The 23348-nt window shown below is 40.7% G+C and overlaps 3 protein-coding genes and 1 long non-coding RNA gene across 14 annotated transcripts in view; 2 read left to right on the top strand and 2 right to left on the bottom strand.

The window, feature by feature from the left end:
• phactr3a (phosphatase and actin regulator 3a) overlaps nt 1-2854 on the top strand; it is a 30909-nt gene extending 28055 nt beyond the window's left edge. For both annotated transcript variants that reach the window (XM_019274665.2, XM_019274664.2), the window contains exons 8-12: nt 544-599; nt 989-1050; nt 1205-1345; nt 1703-1779; nt 2233-2854. In XM_019274665.2, the coding sequence (XP_019130210.1) occupies nt 544-599; nt 989-1050; nt 1205-1345; nt 1703-1779; nt 2233-2248 (352 nt within the window). In that variant the 3' untranslated portion in view covers nt 2249-2854. The remainder of the gene's footprint in view (nt 1-543; nt 600-988; nt 1051-1204; nt 1346-1702; nt 1780-2232) is intronic.
• A 42-nt stretch (nt 2855-2896) lies between these two features.
• On the bottom strand, nt 2897-20630 carry sycp2 (synaptonemal complex protein 2). Of its 8 annotated transcripts, none has more exons than XM_027288479.1 (47): nt 20518-20630; nt 20011-20068; nt 19754-19894; nt 19535-19669; nt 19346-19450; nt 19209-19233; nt 18719-18804; nt 18520-18614; nt 18396-18430; nt 18161-18303; nt 18004-18056; nt 17686-17731; nt 17414-17518; nt 17241-17301; nt 17012-17160; nt 16783-16857; nt 16485-16571; nt 15956-16064; nt 14479-14636; nt 14330-14398; nt 14080-14143; nt 13933-13978; nt 13722-13792; nt 13192-13619; nt 12977-13095; nt 12830-12869; nt 12687-12748; nt 12547-12595; nt 12397-12440; nt 12237-12294; nt 11794-11959; nt 11594-11658; nt 11323-11499; nt 10790-10948; nt 10237-10335; nt 9889-10045; nt 8873-9165; nt 7751-8023; nt 7528-7579; nt 7217-7345; nt 6862-7043; nt 6542-6636; nt 6138-6237; nt 5825-5883; nt 3994-4072; nt 3610-3666; nt 2897-3454 (listed from the first exon to the last, which is right to left on the bottom strand). In XM_027288479.1, exons 2-47 carry the CDS (start codon nt 20032-20034, stop codon nt 3398-3400), a joined length of 4881 nt encoding a protein of 1626 aa, XP_027144280.1. In that variant the 5' UTR covers nt 20035-20068; nt 20518-20630; the 3' UTR covers nt 2897-3397. The 8 variants fall into 8 exon arrangements, with proteins under 8 accessions (XP_027144280.1, XP_027144283.1, XP_027144284.1 ...); XM_027288482.1 differs by having other exon boundaries at nt 9889-10042; XM_027288483.1 differs by having other exon boundaries at nt 10237-10332.
• LOC113747706 (uncharacterized) lies at nt 19971-21968 on the top strand. 2 transcript variants are annotated; one of them, XR_003463821.1, is made up of 3 exons: nt 19971-20076; nt 20566-20631; nt 21865-21968. It is a non-coding gene; the product is annotated as an uncharacterized LOC113747706 (long non-coding RNA). The 2 variants fall into 2 exon arrangements; XR_003463822.1 differs by having other exon boundaries at nt 20566-20635; nt 21865-21942.
• ppp1r3da (protein phosphatase 1, regulatory subunit 3Da) lies at nt 21129-23309 on the bottom strand. Of its 2 annotated transcripts, none has more exons than XM_027288489.1 (2): nt 23164-23309; nt 21129-22590 (listed from the first exon to the last, which is right to left on the bottom strand). In XM_027288489.1, exon 2 carries the CDS (start codon nt 22572-22574, stop codon nt 21639-21641), a length of 936 nt encoding a protein of 311 aa, XP_027144290.1. In that variant the 5' UTR covers nt 22575-22590; nt 23164-23309; the 3' UTR covers nt 21129-21638. The 2 variants fall into 2 exon arrangements, with proteins under 2 accessions (XP_027144290.1, XP_010729746.1); XM_010731444.3 differs by lacking the exon at nt 23164-23309 and adding an exon at nt 22863-23131.
• Nucleotides 23310-23348: the final 39 nt, after the last annotated feature.

The following is a 23348-nucleotide window of genomic DNA, read 5'->3' as shown; positions in this document are numbered from 1 at the left end:
TACGTGACTAAAAATAAAATGAGCTGGTGCAACGTGGGTAGAATGACTGTGCCAGTAGCCCAGTGCACATCAGGAGGAGGTTGGGGATGCCGTGAGTGGGAGCCCATCAAGCTCCTCCCACTACAAATTATGCATGCAGTAACCAGGGAAACAAGGGGAGTCGCACCCCAGCAGCTCATCACGACCCAGTTGAAAAGCGCCTGTAGTCTGAGGCGGATAGTAGAGAGGAGTGCCTGAGCTGCTGATCGCAACACGTCAGCTGCACCTGAGATGCAGCATCTCGAAAACGGGAAATAAATTTTGGTGGAGAATTCTCAAAACAGAGAGAGAATTTGGCTCTTCATCGGTTATTCCAGATGTGGGGAGCGCCTCTGCCCAAGCAGCACAGCCGCGGTTTGGATGCGAGATGGAGACATAGGGGATTCCTCTCGAGAACGCGCACAGTGAAGAAACTACAGCCGGTTTAAAGAGGATAAAGAGGACAGGGGACAGACAGCTGGAGTCAAAAATGGTTCAAAACGTGGTTTTGGTGTTTCTCCGCAGGAGGCTGAGCCAGAGACCGAATGTGGAGGAGCTGGAGAGTCGGAACATCTTGAAACGTAAGTTCAATCATGTTTCCAAACTACCTCAATTCTATATTGTAGCTCCATATATGTGTAAAAAAAGAAAACAAACAACACTTATAATAATAACAATAATAGCACGGATTGTCCAGTGTGGTTCATTATTCAGGAGCAAAAGGACGCATGAGTGCACTTTCCTTCTCTTCACTGTGAAAGCTGGTGGGAAGTGAATTTGTACAGAGATTTAAAGCAGGATAAACCTGCTCAGGCTTATATATGTTCACAAATGTATTACATTACTGTTTGAAGATGCTCCCTAATTATTTATATTTTCAGTTATTGTTTTTTATGTATTTATTTTTTTAAATATGCCTGTATAATATGATTTTTTAAAATTTGGCTATCTTCTTTTTTTCCCCCCCCAGAGAGAAACGACCAGACAGAGCAAGAGGAGAGGAGGGAGATCAAACAGCGGCTAAACAGAAAGGTACAATATTGTGTGATTGAGTATTTTCCCAGGTATTTACATGAGACTAACACCAAAACTAACAAACACACAGCACATGGCAGACTCTGACTCATTCACACTGCACGGCAGTAACATCAAATTGAATGTCTGTCCATCTTCTTGTGTGTTCCAGCTCAACCAGCGACCCACAGTAGATGAACTACGAGACAGAAAGATTCTGATCCGCTTCAGTGACTACGTGGAGGTTGCCAAAGCTCAGGACTATGACAGGAGAGCAGACAAACCCTGGACTCGGCTCTCAGCAGCAGACAAGGTATGTGTGTTTGTATGGACAAATGCTGTGTGACAGTGAAGAAACCTTTTCATATACCAGCCACACACGTCAGCACTTATCACCTAAAATGAGTTCAATATTTAGGTCAGACTGATAACAAAATCCCCCAAAATTCTATGACCTATTGCTCACCGAGCATGATGCATCACGTTGCTGTCATCAGCTTATCTCACCAAATCCCCCTGTTCCCTTTAGTTTATTTTTTTATTTTTAGGCTGATTATATTCTCTCTTCCTCCTGCTGTCACTTTTAGCGTTCAAAGGTTGCAGCACCCCAATGGCTCGGGAAGTACTTAGGGATGCACTAATGCTTGTTTTTTTTTCCTCTCCCCCACAGGCTGCAATCCGAAAAGAGCTGAACGAATTTAAAAGCACCGAGATGGAAGTGCACGCCTCAAGCAAACACCTAACGAGGTCAGTATTCACAAGCATATGTCTGTGTGTATGTGTTTGGGATTGCATGTTTTCTATTCTGGCCAGCCGTGGTCTATATTTAGCTCTCCTTGCTCATCCAGAGAACACAGAGGAGCTAAAGATAGATGGGAGTGCTTTAAAAAGGGTGGGGGTGTACTGTAAGGATGCTGTCCTCTGGAGAGCTCGTGCTGCTGAGCAGAGAGAAATGATAAAATGCCAAGGTGTCCTTGGCTAAGCTTGTCTGGAAAGCAGGGGTCCTTGTTGTGAGTTGTAACAGTGACCCAGAGGGACCATGGGATGCGAGTACGTGTTCAGCCCCCTCACCGCATTTACTGGCTGTGCTAAAAATAGCTCCACGGAGCTGATTAATAACCCCCAATCATATGATCACATGATGACAAAGGCACCCTCTGCTCCTTTTACACCGTCTCACTGCATGTTTTGTCTCTCCAGGTTCCACCGACCATGAAAACAGGGAGTTTTCTTCTGTGAAGAAATGCTGAGCGTGGAAATTTTCTGAAGCTGCTAGAAGCTGCTCAGCGGTGACAGTCCGAAGAAGCCTGGAGCCTTTTTTGTCTTCGGCGCGTCTTTAAACATTCTTCCAGCACCCTTTGACTATCATATCACGAGTATGAGGGGAGCGGGTGTGGGAGAGGAGATGACGGTAATGTTTGCGGCAGTGTGTCCTGGAGACTGCTGAATGTCGCCACGTGGAAGCTGGCTGGTGTGAAGAAGACTTTTGTGGAGCCTCTGACTCTCGGGGTGAGAGCGGAGGGGGGAAAAACAATCTTGTCAGTCAGTGTTGTTTTTTTTTTTTGTACTATTTCATGGACTCCTTTGACAAGACGGCGTGAATCCGTGTAGTGGGAGGAAGTTGTGCATGTGACCAGCTTCACCTTTTCTTAACTGATGAATAATGTGTCACTTGGACTGTGTAAAGACTGTGCAGTCTGGGGCAGGTGGTATTTGGGGATGAATTTGATATTAACTGTACATACAGTATGTCAATCTGAATGAGACCGTTGATGTCTTCACTGAAAAGAGAAATACCTTTGTAAGCACTTCTTGTCTTCAAAATACAAGGTCTTTTTTAAAAATGACTTCTCTCTTCTTTCACACCTTTTTTATTTTTTAATTAAAACTCAGGTTGAAGAGGATTAAAAAAACAAACAAACAATTGATTACCTAACATTTTAAATATTTAGTTTTTCCAGTACTTAACTAACCAACATGAATAAATCCAAAAAAATATCACAGCACCAAGAAAACTTAAGACATGGAAAACACCTATTACCTGTACTTACTTTCAAAGAACGCTTAAAATGACTGAATTCATTAATTTGATCAAATAATAAATATTAATTAGAATAGGAACATTTGTAATAAAAACATAAACATAAAGCAACAACACATCCAGGTCAGAATAAACCAAACACGCCCACGTTCAATAAAAGCAGAGCCTGGAAAAATCAACACTTCAGGCAAACACTCTGAAATGAAATGAGCACAGCTGAAGCACACAATGCAGCGTGCGCCGTGCGGTGAAATACACAACCTTGTTTAGAGTGTAGAGACCTTTGGCAGGACTTTGTTCAACTGAAACCCATGATGGGTCCCATCAGGGGAAAAACAAAGCATGTAGACCTCTCTTCACACTCTGGATCTCCCCCTCTTGCTACAAAAAGGTACACAAGCACAAAGAAACATTCAGGAATCGGTACACATCATCACCTGAGTCGTAAATTCTCTCCACACTTTGTTAATGGACACACCTCAACTGTTCCAGTCTAATCCTTGCTGATGAGTCAGCTATGTATCATGTCTACTCACCATCTGACTGAGGAGTCTCTCCTGAACTGACTTCATGTCTTTTCTTATCAGGCACATCTGAAAACAGCAGGCAGAGCAGCAGGGATTTAGAGGCACTAACACGGGATATGACAGTCATGGACACACAGGGGACGAGTTGACACGTGAGACAATGAGATAAGCAAAATGTTGTAAAGCCAGCTCAGCAAAAATGACTGGACAGACAGGTCGAGAGGCGGAGGTGACACGTTCTATTTAAAGGACAGATGTACTGTAAATAAAGATTCTTCATTCCGAGGTAACTGAGCTATGGATCTGCACAGCTAATTAGAAATCTAACACTTGGGCAACAATATGAAGCACACATTAGATGTTAGCTGTGAAGTTCGGGTCTAAGGATCAAACCTGGTTTGTGAATATTTTCTCTTCGTACTCCACGTTGTGACACACGTTACTCTGGAGGGCTTTGGTCAGGGACCCATTTCTGGAGGCAGCCGAAGAAGGTGGGAAAACACAGAAGATAAAGGTAAAGGAAACGTGAATATACTGACAGATAAGGGGACACTAATAAACATTAAATCTATTTTCTTGCACTTGGAGTGGAAAGGATTTAATTCACCACACAATAACAGTACTTGGTAAGTCAAAATTGTTTAAATTAGTGACTTAATTTAAAGTTGTATTGGATTTTCTTTTCATGATTTTCATATTTCTCAGCAATTTTCAACACCGAGCTGCTTCGTTGGACGTCAGTGATTCACAATCCAAAACACATTTCTAACAACGTCGATGAACGATGAATGAATCTGGGGGAGCATAAGAAAAACATTCTACAGTTTTGTGTTAAAGAAGTAACCACCCAACAAGATGGCAAAGTACTTAAGACTACTGACAAAATATAGTGAAAGCCCTTGCTACAACGACCATAGTCACTTCCTGGAATCATGTCACATAAAATCTGTGCTGTAAGGCAGAATGGCAAAAAATAGAGGCCATGGCTCGCACACCAAACTCTCAGAATCATGGAGGCAATCGGGTAATTTACATGGTGCTTTTCAACAGATGGAACTGAGACGCTCATATGGCCAGGAGGAACAATAAATGGGGTCAAATAAAAAACAAAGTCAGCCAGAGATTATTTGTTAGCCAGCCACGTACATGTATGACAGAGCAGTGCTCATATCATACGTGTTGAAGGTAACGTTTTTCAACCGAATGCTGAAACAACAAAGTGATTAAAGGGGACGAGAAGTTTTGGTTTTGGTCATGTATTGCAGGAAAGCCATGAAAGGGACCACATTGTAATCCTCGTGGGCAAAATAGGTCTCTCTATTAAAAGTGCTGTTCTTGCTACTACTACTTTTTTTTTTTTTTTTTTGGCTTGACCCGACCTGGGAAATTGCCTCTATGGGCATATGATCACAGCACCCACAGGAACAACACCTGTGTACTGACCTATGAAACCCCACCCCGACCCCCACCCCCATCCATACACTCCGGCTCAAATAAAGGCCAGAGAGGCATCGACTTCAAATGCCTCATCCACATTGCTCAGCTAAATATTCAGGTATGACAGTGAAAATATTTGAATGTATTGTTAGCACTTTTAATGGACGCACACTGACAGTGCACAATGGCCCATGAGGATTAGGTTGTAGTTTGTTTAACGGCTGCTGGCTGCAGCGCTCGCACCCATTATGTTACTCTGACATAAAAAACAGTGGAAAATAACAAAGTTACCCTTTATGAATGGATCCATGAATTTGGATGCTCTATATTAACACACAAAAAAAATCAAGTACTTTCATAGCCGTTCATTCATTTTAAAAGCCTCGATAATCTTATTATATTTTGTTATGCCTATTAACTTTGACTATGAGAAACCTGGGTATAACAGGAAGGCCCTTTGCAGTCAGAGCAGCAGTGTCTGGCTGGATAATGGTAGAGGGAATGTTTGATAAATAAACATGAGTGAACTCTCAAGCACTCCCTCCAAAAAAAAAATAGCTTATGCTGTTGGGTACGTATCTACCATATGATAAGCCTGAGGAAAAATGAATTTTAAAGTCAATCCTTTTAATCCATGTTCCCTGGAATAAACAAGTGTGCTATTCAACCTTTTACAGAGTATAAGGGTTTAAGCCTGTGGCAACAGCATTGATCAAAGCGTGGCAGAAAAACATGGATCTTTTAGCGCTCACACAAACACACATAGACACGCAGGCCTAAATTTCACCTCATGTTTTCTCGGTCCTGGTAGGAATGGAACGCCGTGATCTGCTTTTTCCAGTACATCTGTGAGAGGACAGAGGTCAAACGCTGATCAGAGTATTGACCAAATCAACATAAAAAATAAAATTAAAAAAACTCATCATCTCATCTCGTTGCTATCATTTAACAGAATATTGTATGACTGGACATTTTGTTTTGAATATTACTTTCTGCATTCTCCTCCACAATGTTACACAGCAAAAGTGTGTGTGTGTGTGTGTGTGTGTGTGTGTGTAAGACAGTAAGAGATACAGAGAGACAAAGACACGGTGGCATACAGTCAGGTCTTTTTCCATGTTTTTCAGCACGGTGTCGTCCTGCTCCAATTTATGGATCTCTTCCAAGAGGACACCCTGAACCTGTTCGAGCCTCTGAGTCCTGTACAGAGGACAGAGAATTAACCAGTGAAGTGGCAAACAAAACAAGTATCTTTAGAGAGATCACTGTAGATATGCAAAACACTGAATCCTGACTGTGTGTTGTGTAGTCGTCAAAACGTACACTGACGGACAACGAGCAAATCAAATTAAGCTGTACATTAATGGTAAAAAAAAAAAGTTTGTATATTAACTTCATCATTATTATTCATTCAATTCATTCACCTGTTAAGCAACATAAGCAGTGAATGGAAAAGATAGTTAAGTCTGTGTTTTGGTATGATACTAACTACAAATTAACTGACCTGTATTTGGTAACTTCCACGTTGAGGGAGGAGACATGTTGCTGGACGGTCTTCAAAGAATGTTTGTTGTAGACCTCCATCATCTGATAACGTTTCTGAATACAAACACATATAATGGAGAGGTTGGTTCAGTAAGGTCATCACGACAATCTCAGGATCATGAGAACAGAGCTGAAGGAGAGAAATCAAGTGCTCATGGGATGTTGTGAGAATATACCTAATACAAAACACATCAAAACAGAAACTACGTCATGTACTACGTCAGTATTCTCTTGCTCTGTTGATGATTTGAACGTGTGTTGTGTGTGTGTGTGTCCAACCTGGAACTTCTTCTTTAGCTCAGAGCTGAATTGCTGGCATAGGTTACTCGGGGTTACAGCACTTTTTGGCAACTCTAAATCCTCGTCGATGTCCAAGTCTCCGTTCTCAACTTCAGCCTCCCAGTGCCTGGAGCTCATCGTGTGGGAAGAAGACATCACTCGGCTCACCTGACTCTTAGTGACTGACGGTAACAGACAAAAGTTATGAACAGTTGACTTCAATTACAGATTACCACGCAGACAATAATACAACTAAAATCGTTTTGTTGGTTTATGAACAAAGCGTAACATTCAACATTTGTAAATGCACACTGAATTTATTACCTATTTACTTAGTACAAGTAACATGTCTTACAGGACTTGAATAACTTCCTTGGTTTCATTCGAGGAGAACGCTGCCCTCTCATCTTGCTTTTCTTCTTCTCTTCCTTCTCGTCTTCCTCAGAGTCCCTGGATGAGGAGATGTGCCGCTTGCGGGTGGGTCCTGTGACAAGAACCAGCAGTTGTAACGCATTACCGAGTGTACGACTGTTTCATAACACGGGGGGTTCCTTTAAAACAGATCAGTGGCTTCCTCTGTGGTACTTAAAATGACTATTGCAATGTTGTTTAGGTGTAGAGGAGGCATCGCATTGGGGACAGACTTCAGCACAAAAGGTCTTTTACCTGAAACATGAAGCTGTGCAGGCTTTCGTCCTCGGTCTGAAGGCGGTGATTTCTATCAGGATGGACAGTGATGCATTAGTGGTTTGTTTGATGGCTACAGCTATTTAAATATTACATTAACTCAGTAACTCATCAGTGGTTTCAGTGCTCCCATCCGTCCATCTATTTATCCATCAAATTATAATCAAGCAATCATAAAACCTACAGGGTGGTGAAGTCCTACCTCTTCTTCAACATCAAGGACTTCAGCGGAGCTGTCCTTAACTCTGATACTGAACACGGATGACTTAGTGGATGACAGGCTCACTGAAGACACTTTACTAAAATCAAAATTGAAGCCATAGTTGTGTGCGGTGTCTTCAAGTAATGGTGACTGAGGAGGAGAGGGTATGGGTATGGGCGGCTTCTCCAACTCCAGGAGTGTGGATGTCAACAGGGGCAGAGTGGACAAAGCCAAAGGAGACCGAGGTGGTGAGGACTGCTGGGTCAAACTCGTCTGGAAACAAATCAAGGAATGGAGAAGGGACAGAAAGTGATGAGAAAACGATGGACAAGAAGAAATACGGCGAGTCATTTAGTGGTTATCTAATCGCCTCGTCTGTCATGGATTAGTGAGAGTAAAGGGATGAAGACATTTTCTGTGATGCATTACGAGGCACAGATGAAATGTTGAAGTGCTATTATCTGCTCAGGCTGGAGTTAGTCATTTCAATCATGCTCCTTAATCGTTCAGATCATCATGAACAATTCCAACATTATCTACATAATTACATGATGTATCTATCAGGAAAAGTTGAATTCAGACTCATGGTTACACACGTTTACCCCTAAGAATGTCTTGGTATTAGAAGTTGAGGTTGAGATTCAATATGACATATACAATATAGTGCTTAAAAAGAGAACATGAAAACTCAAGTGGCAAGTGGTACTTTACTTTCTCTAACCACATTTTCTCAGCTGGTCTGAGAATTTCTATCAGCCAAGTCACAAACCTACTTCTTTAAATTCCATGTTCATGTTCCATGTCACTTCAGTGTTTCTCACATGACTGCTGACTGACGTCAGTGACATCCGCGTAGTGTTAAGGTGTGTGAATCACATAACCACGTGAAATACCAGGGAACTTTCCACCAGTCGTGTGAACTGAATATAACTCTAAGATGAGTTATTAAACACCTTTTAGTCTATAACACATTTTTTATACACCATCCAGATTCACTACATCATGAATGGGAGCATGTGGTATTATGGTCCATTAAAGAAATCTCTGAATGTGGCTCTATTCTTTGACACAGAATCCACATATGAAGCACGATATGTAGGGTGTCAGAGAGTGCAGTATTACCTCTACCACACTAGGTCCAATGGAGGTTTGATGTATGGGGGTCAGTGAAGGGATCGAGTTGACAGACTGGATGGATAGCGTCTTGGATGAGCCGTGCTTCTTCTCCACACTGTACAAGGAAGAGGGCTTGAAGTTTCCTTTACTGCTGACTGTAGGTTGAGGTTTGGGTAGCAGCAGGATTGGCGAGGGGGTGTCCTGGCAGGGAGGGTCAGGGGAGGCAGGGAGTGGGGATCCCCGCGGGGTGAGGTGAGGGGAGAAGGTCAAATCCAAGGTTGGGGCTGACCTCTCAGCAGCTGTGAGGGTCCAAAATAAGCACAGATGTTCAAACAGCTGGCCTCAGAAGTTGGACAGAGAGTCAAAGGTCAATATGTACATGCTTTTCTACATATCAATTTACAGTTAAGAGGTTGGAGAGCAACAGGATCATTTATGCAACTTTAAAATGCATGAAGGTGGTGGGAATAAAAATGCAACCGCATACAAACTGTTTTACACTTTGAGCAACCAAGTAAAGGAAGTACAATGTGGGTTTAAGGTGAAGAATATTCTATAATACATGTACCCATTCCAGATTAGATTTTTCTGGCCTTCAAAATAAAATTCTTTTTTCACATCAGGGCCACGAGGACCTGACTAGTTAGCCCTTCAATCAGACTAAATAATCTCAAAGGCAGATGATTTCATTCTCTCGAGCTAGTCAACTTAACATGCAACTACGACACTAAGCAAAATCCATTATCATTATCATGTTATCATCAACAACATTATCTTGCGATACAATCGGCTACATTTAAGTGGAGTTTAAGCAAAGGCAAGTTTGTCAATGATGGAAAACAAGTTTAGGAACTAAAGCGTCAAAAAGGCCATTAAGTAATATACAGTGTGTGGCTTCTGTGATAAAATTAACAAACCGTTTAATCCAGTATGAAGCATGAAAAAGACATTAGCTGATGTCAAAGGAGTCAAATGACTGTTATCTAACTCTGATGTTGGTGAGTGACTTCCCGCAGTCTTACATCTCATCCTCTCGATGTAAGGAGGGGACTGACATAAAGAGGTCTGGCGGGCAGCCCAGGAATCCTTCAATGCATTCATCTGTTCTTGAACTGGGGCATGGACATTTCTCTTATTCAACTTGGAAGTTTCTGGAAGAACATTCGCAGGCCTCTGCTGCTGTAAAACAAAGTGTTTCCGTTATATATGGTGTTCAACAAACATGAAACCCATTCTAGACCACATGTTCATATCCAAAAAGCCATGCTTTATTTCCGGCTAATACAGCTAAAATGTGTATAGATTTTTGCTGAAGCTGGTTTAAAGATGTTGATGCTGGAGTTATCTAAAAAAAAAGGATGGGCTCCCACTTTGAGCTTTTTCAGATCTGACTGGTTGCTGTTGTCCAGTCTGTTTTTTCTCTTCTTCACCTCTGGGACCTCTGAACACGTCTTCTCATTTTTCCCCTGCTGGCAGACAAACCAAAAAGAAAATGGAACGTTGCTACAACTATCCATTCAAAAAGTAATTCCCAGTGTGTCACATTTCACATTATTATCTAGTCACACTACAAGATCGGCGACTAATGAGAAGTTTTGTATATTCTATAAGAGCTCAGTTAGGTTGAGTAAGAGATGTGTGGACTGTCAACAAGCTTTACAGCTGACAATAGTCGCATGTTTCTGAACAACTGCATCCATCTGTGGAGTTCACTGTGACCTCTGATGCTGATTTTTTTTTTGTTTCATCTTGATGAACGCTAACTGAAAGGCTCCATAGCTAGGTTTGTTACCTCATTAAAATAATGTGCATGTGGTGATATGGATTTGTTTTTGATATATTCGTGTACAGATGCTTTATGACACGCAGAATAGATAATCCCTTAATCAGGATAAAAGGGGATTTAAACTCTACGACCTTTACCTTGGAGGTGGTTGACTGCTCTGGCACCGACGCTGAGTGGCCGCTGTGAAGGTTGGTCATGTAGCTTTTGGTCAGTCTTTTGCTGGCAGTACTTTTCTGTGTCACCTGGGCAGCCTCACCCATTTTCTCAGCATTCTCCAGATGATCAGTGGAGGAGTACTATTATTAGTGGACAAAGACAGTTTCATCAAAAGAATCTAGTGTTTCCCATCGTTCAAACAACATTCATTCATCACACTTTACTACTACTACTTTAACAACAGTGCCTGACGCCAAACATTTTAAACAATATCTACCAATCACATGTTCAGGTGGACTGTTTTTACGGCATAGCGTGTCTGACAGCATGAAAGATAGTATTATAAGTTAAGCATTACAATGTCTGTCCTATTGCAATGATGACTTGGATCACACTGGTCTGTACTCTTACTAAAAAAGATGTGCACGTGTAAACACATTAAAAGCAGCAACGACGATGGTAGTTGTTCAGCGGTGTTTCAAAAGTAGATAAACAATATAGGGTAGTCGTTTGCCTTGGAAACAGGAGGTTCGTCTGATTCCGACTGGCTGTAATCGGTGTCCGGCTCCTTGTAGCTCTTTGCAGAGGCGGCTGCAGCTCTCTGGGGCCTCCTGCCTGCTGCATGTCGTCTGTTGGGTGCTGCTGCTGGCTTCAACGTCTTCTTTGGATGCTCCACTCTCTCTGCCTTCTTCTGATTAAACAATGACACACTGTGGCTGACTGGGATAGTGCATCAAAGGCTTAAAACACATTATTTTGCAAGAAAACCAAACATACTGCTTTACCTTGTTTGGTTTAGTATTGCCCTTTACAGGTTTTGGTGAGGGCGGGGGTAAATCTGGGGATTCATCTGTTAAGAAAGAAAGACAATTTCTGTTTACAGAAATACTAACGTCTTCGATAAATAACTGTATCATCATCCAGTCTTAATGTGATGAATTTTAGACTGTGAGCAGCATGAATGTGTGGGGCTTTAATGGCATACATGAAGTATGAGGAGACACAGCTTTAGGCTTGACAGGCGCCTGCCTGGGGTATTTGGTAACTTTGGGTTTGGGTTTCCTGCCTGACTCCCTCAGCCAGCTGACCTCCGTCATGGCATTGTCTGTGTCTGTGTCGCTGAACAGATGCTTCTTAATATGCCGCTTCTCCTACAAGTAGGTAGTTTTTAGAGGGAGATAGACAGACAGAGAAAAAGAGAGAGAAACGCTATATTGGCTAACATGAGGTTCACTTTTTCGGTGTAATTGCTGCATAATTCTTCCCCTAATTACAAGTGTTAACTATAACTTTGTGTGATTTCCTTGTTGGATTTGTGTGCTGTCCTCCCTTTACCTGATAAAAGCAGAGTTACATGAACACACATTCTGCAAGCATACACACACACACACACACACACACACACACACACACACACAGAAAGTATACCTTTGCCACAGGTTGTCCTTTCTTGGTTGTGCTGAGTCCTGATTTATTGATGGAAACACTGGAAAACAATATGGAATAATGCAAATACAAATGTTGCTGTTTCAAAGACTGAATGTCTTGACAAACAAGTCCACATGCCATTTTCAATTGACTGACCTACCTGCTTGATACGGCAGAGGTGTTAGTGAAGGTTTTGTCTTTTCCCTAAAGAGAAACGACAGACTTTAAAGAGTACACTTGCATACCAAGTACTCAGACACGAATTATCCAAAACTCAAGATATAAATGAACTAACATTAGTAAAACTTACGCTGATGCAATCCAACTGTGAATCAATGTTGAATGCAAAAATATCTTTTCTGTACAAAAAAAGAGAAAAGGCATTAAAAACATCCTTACATGCAATGAGAGCCAATAAAATATCCAAACTGTTTAATTGTATTGTATTACCCATGACTTGTAGAGCATGTAGCTGATTTGTTGTGTGATTTCACAGCTCCAAATACATCTCTCTGTAGCAGATAAAGATCGTTGTTAGTCAAGCAGGAGGTAAGTGACTTAAAGTTACTACAAACCAAGTAATGAATACTTACTTTTACAGATGGTAACCAGCTCATATTGAAGCTTGGCCTACTGCAAAAGCACAAACAATAATAAGTAGGACAGTTAGGCTAGCAGTGACATTTATTTATGTACTACAGTACAACATAATGTACAATCTACAATCATCGGTGTATGACCTGTTGACAAAAGAAGAACTCTGGGGGATCTGGGGGATCTTTTCTGTGGTATCTTTTGCTGTGGACTCATAACGGCTAGAGATGAGCTTCACCATGCCGCCTGCAACCTCTGCATCTCTCTGAGGAGACACAGTAGAAGGTGTGAGAATCATAGTATACAACTTGAATAACCTCAGGATGGACATTAAGCTGCTTAAAACTTACAGAATCCATACCTTCTCTTTGCTTGAAAGTGCTCTGTTAGTTTCAACCATAACGTTGGGCGTTTTTCTCTCCTGCAAACCTTTGGTTGTGGAGGCCTTGGCTGGAGCTTTGATTAGAGCAGCATCTACCTCCAGGGGTATTTGGCCTTTGCTCTTCCCTTTGGCCAGGTCACTTCTCTGGGCCTTCTGCTCTTTGGGAGCAGTCCGGTTTGCAGAGCTTCTGCCTTTAGAGTCCTCTCTGACAGCAGACATTTTTCTCTGCAGAGGTGCAGTTGTCTCCTCAAGTGCTGGATCTTGGTTCCTCTCACTGAGGACCTGCTGCAGACGCTGAGTGAGTTCGGTGTGGAGCTGCTTTTGGCTGATTGGGCCGTGAATTGGAGCTGATAGTCTCTGTGCTGAGGACTGGCGATCCCGATGCTGTGACAAACCTGAATGAGGCTCTAAAGAGAAAAGAAAATATTAATTTTAAAACTAAATAGTAGATTTAAATATGCAATGATGCGTCAGTGGTAGTAAAGATATTTGATGACTTCTATCCTTACCAGGTCTCGGCAGAGAATTGATTTTCTGTGTGGGCATCATCAGCATTTCAGAAACTGAGAGTTTGGTCCACCTAGAAGATATGCAATTTGAACAATTTAATATTATTAATATAAATTTAATATAATATATAACATCATTAGCAATCAGAGCGTTTGCTACACTAATGGCAGCAAATTTTCAAACAGTGCGGAGGCTTTTCACAATGCTTACGTGTTCTGCTTAGTTCTGGGTTGGGTGTCAGGCACGAAGTTAGGCTCTGTAAGGAAAAAGATCAGTAGAGGGTTCAAAAGTCTGAAAGAAAACAGTGTGGCTGAATTTCTGAGATAAGCAAAAGAAAAAAAATCACTATGTCAATACCCAGAGAATGCTCTTCTCCCTGTCCAGACAGAATCATGTCTACTGCTTTCGCCACTGGTATGTTCTGCAGGACAAGCAGAGACAGCAAATACAAAAGATTTCTATATTTTGTGTAAATACAACATTCCTTCCACTGATATAATAACATGTAAAATCCACACGGGATTGTCATACAAATTATGCCAGACTTGCTTGATAGCTGGAAGCGAAATCACAAACGTAACTTTATTTGCAAAGATAGCAATTATACCTTTTTGTGTTTGTCAACTTTATCCTTATTGGCCTGTTTGGAAGCCGTGCTCTGTAGAGATGCATCACTCTGAGACAGACACCATGAAATTACCAGCATATTTGCAATAATATCACATTTACATGCAGTACGCTCAGTACGTGTCATACCTGCTCTATCATGCCACCTGCTATTGTGCTGTTAGGTGTTGTGTCATGGCTGCAGGTCTTAGCGGTTGTCCTTAGCTCTCCCGTGAAAAATTCACTTTTCCGATCACATGAACGAACCATCTGCAGAGATGGCTTCCCTTTAGTCTTGGCTGGAATGTCTAAAAGAGAGAAAAAACTAATTGAGAGCTGAATAAGGAGCTTCGATCAGGCTGGACAAACTGCCTGGAATGCTTTGGGCTACAATACTGTGAATGTCAACGTGGATATGACGAGAATCTTGATACATGTAGGCACACTGCTGAAATGAATTTGCACTTTATTTGTCAAAGAAACCTCATTTGACAAACCTTAAACTTAAAACTTAAACATCTTGATCTATGAAGAAAAACTAGGTAATGTCATAAACTGTCTAACAATGGTCCACAGAAAACTTTTAATATTTTCTTGATATCAAAAAAGTTCAGGAGGCCCTGCAGTGAGAAACATATAATCCAATCCAAGTTTAGTAAAAAATGTTTGCATGTTGTGCTACTAACAGATCTGTGACTCTGTTACAAAAGCTACATTTTAAAAATGAAGATATTACAGTTTTTCTCCATTGGTTTGGCTCATTTCTCGAAAAAGAAATGACATTCTCAAAACTCTAAAATCAAAACAGTCTTACAGTTCAGCACGACACCATAGCTCACTTGCAAAAGCGCACGTCTCTCCCAAAACAGTTCACTCGTGTGTCAAAACTACATTTCTTTCTCATATAAATAGTCAGTACCTCCAAAATGCATCGATCCTTTGGCATTGTGTGAGCACTGCAAGTCAAGTTTAGTCATGTTTAGATGTTTTGTCACTATGGCAGAGGATCATATCCCTCATGTCCACCTCTCAGTCTTAACCAGTCCTTCATTCACAATGGTTACTGTACTATTTTTTTGTCTAGCTAACACAATACAATTGTGTATGAAAAAATAAAAATAAAAAACAGGATTTTAGGGTAAGAGTAGCCTCTAAGGTTTGACATCACACATTGCACAAGGAAAGCTAGCCATTTTTATTCACATATATAAAGTAACCTCCAGATCAGAGTAAAAAGTAAATGAATAACACATAAACAAAAACAAGGAAAATGATATGTAGCCTACAGTGCTGTAAATAAATACAGTAGATGGTATTCATGGTATTATGTTGCATGTGATGACTTATAGAATGAAATGATGCTGACATGTTTTGGAGAGAACAACTGTTAGACTCAATCAATTAGTTCAGATCAACAGGATCTATTCACTTGGAAATTGTGCTACCTGTACTTAATCATTTGCAAAGATGTACTAAGACATTTGCAATGTGATGAAATCAATGAGAAATACAATTCAGTTTGTCCATGTTGTTTTGAGAATGTCATTTCCGTTTGGAGAAATGAGCCAAACCAATGGAGAAAAACTGGAATAATAACTGGAACTAGGTGGTTTCTAGTGTCACCTACTTGCTGGCATAACAGCAGAGAGGGAACTGGAACCATGCACGCTTCCTGCCGCACTGCTGCTGATGAAGGTGGTAGACTCTGAAATCCTCATCTTAGCGGGGGTCACCATCTGGAAGGAAAATCAGAATATTATATGTGAATTTTTTAAAAATATGTAATTCATCCCACATGATGCTATTGACACAGGAACAAGAATAAAATGATTCTTTGGTAGGGCAAATACTTGATATTGTTGGTTCCCTAGCTCTCGACGCCCCCTACTGGCCCTGACTGCAAGTTCTTAAGATGTTTCAGTTCAAGTGACATAATTTTCACAGCAAAATCACTGTTTAATGCACTTAACTTGTAAATGGTAATTAGAAAAGAAATACTGACTACTTCATTTGCATGAATTACTGTAATCACAAAAAAAACTAGAGAGCCTGGTAATGTTTATGAGTCACTGTCACTGTCAAGACCATTGTCTCTTAAAGTATATTTAGATCCTACATACACAAGTAAATTTAATATAAAATACAATATATTTCACCTGGACAGGTGCAGACGGGGCAGGTAAAGGGTAGGGAGCAGTATTTTTCTCACTATCACCAAGGGACACCTGACTCTCTGGAACAACCTGCATGAAGATAAACATACAGTAAGAATGCTACACTAGGTTCGCACTTCAGAATGCATTTCTGATACAATAAAACACTGATGTCGTCTGTAAGCAGATCATGGACTGAATGTAACTATCTATCTCACTAATGAGTCTGTCACCATGCCACAGTGTCCAGTCCACATTTAGAGATTTGTAATGATGTTGTATTATGCTTTGATTTTTTTACCTGGGAATTGTTCTCGTCCATTATAATTTTAACTGTAGTCTTCACTACAGATGTGCCTGTTTTCCCCACAAAGCCCTGACAGGAAGAGAAGACACTTATTAATAAAAAACAGATTTATTATGAACACAAGCAAAACAATAAATCTCTCTATCATCTAACAGTTGTGTATTTAAATATTCTTATTAATATCGTGGCCAATACGGATGAAGTGAATAAAGCTAAAGCTTACTTTGTCTTTACGGTGTCCATAGACTCTTCGAGCAGCCTGCAGGATATCCAGGGAGGAGCTGAAGTGGATGGTAAGACTTGATCCTTCCACCGCACCCACAACCACCACCTCTGTCAGCTTTAACTGCAAGACCTTCATCGTCCCCTCCTCTGGAGATGTGTTGTGAGATAATTTTGTTGACTGTTTGGACTAAATTTGTAGCTGGAGTGATGAGTGAGAGTCTGATTACCTGTGACAGTGTAGCTGTGGACTTCATGCTCGCTGATGCAAATTGTCTCCCACTGGCCATCCTTCATGAAGGGAAAACCAGACTGCGTTAGGCTCTAACAAATATATATCCATTGTTCTTTATGTAAATGACACATTACTTTTATTTTATTTTGATTAATGATCTTCAGGTACCTGTGCTTCTTCATCGGGTAAAGAGAAGTAGAAGGAAATGCTGTGGCTGCCGAGGTTGAAGTCGATCCAAAATTCTTCCAGCTTTTCATCAGCGGGCATCAGCAGCTGACAACATAACCACAATCCTTTCAACCACATCTACTGATACACTTAGAGCACATGATGGATTGTAACATTCCACCTTACATACAAACTATCTCAACAGCGGACAGCTAATTGTGAGTTCTACCTCACTGCTTTGGATGTGCAACAGAAGTCCTCTTGATACTGACCTCGTTCTTGTCCAGATGAACCTCCAAACAAGGGTAGGAACACACTCTATAGCACAGAGAGGACACTGTTATCCAGTTATCCCCTACCTTTGTCAAATCAGTTAGAAATTTGCCTGCACAGTATTAAACAACTGGGTGTTTTTTTTCTGTCTTCATTTTATGGGGAGAGAGGAAGTACAGTCACACGTTTTCACTCTCTGTGCTAGTCAGTGGTGTGACATAACACTTCAATTAAACTGCTCCTCTTTTGAGTGGCAACTCTAAAGACCCCTCAAGCTTTCCAGACCATGTCTCTGGAATTCTAAAATATTTGTGTACCTTCTCCTGTCGCCCTGCATCCCATTCACCAAGTTTAGAAACTTGCGACAATCCTGAAATCACACATATATATACACATTTGTTTCTATGTAGTTAACTAACATTGTAACAATAAATGATCACTTTGGTGAATGCTTGAGAGGGGTCAAGTTTTTACCGTCTCAAACTCAGAATCACAGATCTTGGTAAAGGCAGTGGCCACATGCTTCATGGTGAACCATTTATCTGCCAGCTCCTTCCTCTGGTCAGGAGCGGCCATTCTGCACAATGCCTCCATCACGGCTGTCTGCAAGTCGTAATCTGCCACAAACAGATTGTTGTTCCTTTTCCATGTCTATGTATGCTTCTGGATAAAGTTATATATATATAGTACTACTTATGAAAGAACTTACCACCACCATCCAATATCTGACCAGCCATCTTGATCCTGTAAAAATATAATGAAGAGTGTACTGCACTGTAACCAATAAGTAAAACTATAATGATCCTTATTATGAGGAAACTACCGTGACATACATGATATCTGAGGCCTCCTGTGATGTTAGGATCTTCTTCTTTTTCTTAAGCTCCACTGGGATTTTGTCCAGAATTAAGTTAAATTTACGAATAGCCTGTTGGAACATTGTTATGCATGTTAGTTTATGAGCACCTGATTTAAGGTTTTTATTGCTACGCCAAATAAAAAATAAAATAAAAAAAGAGTAAAACTTCAAACCTCTCTTTGGATCAGGATGTAGATTCTGGGGTCTACTGCCAACTGGCCAACAGGATACAGGAAGGACTCTGTGACTTTGTATGTTCCTGCAAAGAAAACATGTTTGTGTACTGTGAATAGAGACAAGGCTTTTTCTTTTATACTGAGATTCATCATGGAAGTGTTGACATCTCTATGAAGAATGCTCATTAAGTTGCACCTGAATCTGTTCCTACAATCTTTTTTTCTTTCTATAAGAACAGACCAGAATCATTAAAAACTACATTGAGAGCACCTGATTTGATATAGCCATAAGTGGCATAATAAAATCCTCTCAAGATCAAAATGACAAACTATGGCAGCAGTATGAGGAGAACTTAACATAAACAAAGAGGCTCAAGTGATACTGTGACCTTTAAATTACATTTTGTTAGAGAAACTCGGGGGCCCAAGTTGAAAATCATGGCTAATTTAAGATGAAACACACAAATATACAAATAAATAAATGTACCTTCTTTGCATGACTCGTGAACCACCTGTAACAGACAGGACAGAAAATTAGTTTACATTATGGACACTAACATGAGTAATACACGTTAAAGTAGTTTTATTATAGACAGTGTGTGTTACTGTTATAAATTATCTCACCATTAAGGCATCGAAGAACTCCTCAGAGAGGCTGAACAAGGTCTCATCCCACTGCGGGCCACACTGAATCCACAGCTGCCTGCATTTCTCAAACCACTGTACCATGTGCACAAAACAAGGCTCGATTAACAACTAAGTGTATTTACTTTGCACCTGCTGCGTGCCTGTACGTATTATATGTATACTTATCTTTTTGAGCAGGCCTTGAGCTACTATTCCTGCCAGTCCGTCGCGATAACCAGGGAGTTTCAGGTTGTTCCTACACTTGTGGAGGATAGCGAGACCCAAACTGGCTGATTTCGCTGATTCTTTTTGATCCAAACTCTACATAAACAATAAAGACATGGTTTTGTTAAAACCTACAAGCAACAGAGCATCAATGCATATGAATAAGTGGCTACGTCTTACCCCGCTGACAAGTTTATCCAATCTTGTGAGAAACTGCTGGGAGCATTTTATGGGGATCCCATCCTGCATGTCCCTTTGCAGAAATGAATCCAGCGCTTGGATATTCCCATTCTTCAACACATCATCGATAACTTTCTCCAACTGCACATTAAAACCAGGGTTAATCCAAAGCTTACCTTTCACCATTACTTCAAATATAAATATTTCAGTAACGCTACTGTGAGTGACAGTAATACAGATGAGGGTTGCATCCTTACCTGTGCGTCCTGACTCGGTGCCATTCTTCCTTCAGCTACAGCTTCACTGCCGCTTTGACTGTAGAGGTAAACACCAGCTCCAACATCAACATACCTGAACAGGAATTAACCTCATATATCATTTGTTGTGTTCGTGTGTCACTTGTTAAACTCCGTGTGCGGTTACAGTGACAGACTCTGGATGTTGTCCGATTAGCTAACCGTTGACAACCTAACATCACATTTGTCTGTTTACACTATTAACGTAACAACCTACTGTACTGTACGTAAAATAAAAACAATCTACGGTCACTGCTCAACATCTCTCTAGCCACATTTACAGCCTCGGGTTTAGTTTCGCTGTAGTAGTTTAGGAGTAACGTTAGCTCACCTGCTAACAATGCTAGCTGACGTTATCTCTCCCAACTGACGCTAATTCAACGTTCAAAACGCGCCGTTAACTCAAATCGTTAAAGGACACGACATCGGATTTATTTTATTTATTTATATTAACGTTAATGTACTTACTGTCAAGTCCAATATCAAAACCTTGACATGATGCCTATTGTTTGACAGCTTTGACAGGATCACAATCGCTCCAGCGCAAAACGCGCGAACTCTTTTCGTTGACTACGCAAGCACGTAAGTACGTACATACAATACATATATTACATATTATATATTATATATTATCATTGTAAAACTCACTGCAGCTCGTCCAAAACACATTAATTTACCAGGACATTTTATCATAAACTAACATTTACTCACACTGCTTACACATTTATAGCAATTATTCACTTTCACAAAGAGGGAACAACTATTTTAGTTTTCAACAACTACATTGCCCATGATCCCTCACGTGAGCTGTTTTTTTATTTTTGTTGGCCTACAAACTGTGATTACAGTAGTCTGTTCCCATTTTGCTTGAAAACAAAGACCAAAAGCTATGTTTAAGAATATTTGGTCACCAAGAAAATGTTTTGAACAGTTTTCTAATAAAAGAAAGTTAGAAGGAACTCAGTGAGTAACAGAAATTAGTAGAAGATAGCCAGGAAATGGTCAGCCTTCAGTAAGAATGTAAAACATACTACTACAAATATTAATAAATAACAATAATACAAGCTGAATATTGTGTACAACTATGCTTTATTGTTTAACAAAATAAGCACCCGTTTCTGATTCATTTCAAGATATTCAAATTGTATTTCTCTGGACATTTTGTTTGACAACATTTGACTGTAAAATATACTGAAATCTCTCTGCAGTCTACATTCCTGCATTGTATAAAATATGTTTTATGTCAAATACCTGACTGGAAGAAAATGTGTATTCATTTCACTTTCTCTGAATATTTACACTTCCATTGCTTCCATTGGATGTTAATTAACATTAAAAAAAAATTCAAAAGGAAAACCATGGCACTAAAGTTGGCATTACATATCAGTGCACTAGTGATTATTCATTTCACTCTGGCTATGTCTGTCCAGAGTTAATAGCGTATATTGAACTTAACTCAAGAAGTCCCATTAGCACTAGTGTATAAAAAATGTAATTGTTACAGTGCAGTTATACATTTTATAAAGTGACATAAACAGTCATAAAGTGCTCTTAATAGATTCTTCTACTTTTACTTTTTTTTCAGCATCCTAAATGAAGTGCACCATACTATCCTCACATTCTTTTGGCACAGTCAGTTTGTAGTTATGGCAAACTAACTTGTAATTTTCTCCATCATTGTTGTCCCAGTATTCAGCCCCACAGACTTTGTACTGGATGGCAAACTGTAACGCTGCCCCTGGCTGCAGGAATGGAGGTACAGGCAGGTGGAAACGAAATGTATCATAATTGATTTGGCCCCCTCCTCCTTCCCAGGTCTTGGTTACAGTGGACACCCAAGAAGCCTTAGTTTCTGTGCAGCTCTTCCACTCTGTGAAAGAATAGCGAACTGTGACATCTTTCTCAAAGTCCATATTGAGGACCTGTGTGATTCCAATGACAGCCAGCTCAAAACACAAGACTCTCTCCAGACACACTTTCTGCTCGTGGAGACGATGCAGGAATCCTGGCTGGTCGCCTGGCTGTTGGGCAAAAACTGGCTTAAGGTATGGCAAGGATATCTCCAGATGCCTTCCATCTGTCAACTCAGCAGCCATCAGCAATCTAAAGGTAACATGATGTGGTACAAATGGATCCTCTCCAGATTTGAAAAGCCTGATGTCTTCCAAATCAACTCCCAAAGCGTCAACAAACCGTACACCAGCAGTTCTGCACTGCTTCTTCTTCTGTGTGGCAGAGGGCAGAGAGTGTGACCGTTGTCGGATGATTGGTTTTGGTGTGGGTTCACAGGAGACACTGCGGTGGAACTCTTGTCCCTGTGGCTGAGAAACTCTGGGGCTTGGGGGGCGGATTGGAACTGGCTTCTTTGCTGTTTTAGGTCTGTCAGCCTGAAGCATTTCAGTCAGGTTAATTGTCATGCAGGGCCTCGAGGTGCTGCTGCAAGAGCTGAACTTCTGCTCTTCAGTTCCTGATGGGGGAATCCTCTCACGTCCAATAAACCACATTCTCTCCATGTAGTGTGACATCTAGTGTCCTGTTCACCTGTAAAGAAAGTTCAACAAAACTCACAATTACTCATTTGTAACATTAGTGCACTCTTTTTAATCAAAAAAATGCATGATGCGATGCAGATTGTTACTATAATAACTATTCTAGTTCAACTATTGGTGTTAATCGACATGGAAGCGGTCCCAGCAGGACAAGAGTGGGCGTGTATGTGAGTGTACGTGCTATACTGCATACCACTCTGTGTGTGAACAATTATAGCATTACTCAATCGCCCTTTAATACGGTTAAATAAAATAATACCTCACCATATAAAGATATGAAGCGTTAGTTACACCTAAGCTGCAGGATGGAGCCTACACTTGATCCTCCATTTAAAGAAGTATTTATTGTTGCTGCGCGTTTCCGTGTATCATGGAGTCTCCGCTTTTGGCCACAATCACACGACCGGATCTATAACTCATGTTAACTATGTTAACACACAAATATCCGTGGTGTGCTCTCGGTGGAGATCTGCTAACATGCGCGCAGTTAACAGGAAGCTTGCAAACACACCAGAATATCACTGACGCTGCATGGGAGATTGAGTAATTTAAGACCAAGGGTTACATTTGTTTCAATGGTGCCTAACTTCTTTCCTCAAACACACAGCGGCTCGTCTTCCAAACTGTATTCTCCATTGTTTATGTACAGGAAACAGACTCTTTAAAGAGCGATCGTGTATTTCGCTCGAAAAGGCGAACAGCACGCGTGTACTTCATGTCCCAGGATGCACCGCGCATGCCCACTTCGAC

Source organism: Larimichthys crocea, chromosome XV, assembly GCF_000972845.2.
Source record: "Larimichthys crocea isolate SSNF chromosome XV, L_crocea_2.0, whole genome shotgun sequence".
Taxonomy (NCBI): Eukaryota; Metazoa; Chordata; class Actinopteri; family Sciaenidae; genus Larimichthys; species Larimichthys crocea.
The sequence above is the reverse complement of the archived record's forward strand: the minus strand, read 5'-3'. Positions and strand labels throughout refer to the sequence as shown.

What these genes read in the sequence shown, in the direction of transcription:
- sycp2 (XM_027288479.1), bottom strand. Translation starts at nt 20,034, where the DNA reads ATGGCACCGAGTCAGGACGCACAG. An exon ending in GCAATACTAAACCAAACAAG is followed by an intron (nt 11,500 to 11,593) that starts GTAAAGCAGTAT and finishes TTGTTTAATCAG; the next exon opens with AAGAAGGCAGAGAGAGTGGA. An exon ending in AAGGAAGTTATTCAAGTCCT is followed by an intron (nt 7,044 to 7,216) that starts GTAAGACATGTT and finishes TGTTACCGTCAG; the next exon opens with TCACTAAGAGTCAGGTGAGC.
- ppp1r3da (XM_027288489.1), bottom strand. Translation starts at nt 22,574, where the DNA reads ATGTCACACTACATGGAGAGAATGTGGTTTATTGGACGTGAGAGGATT.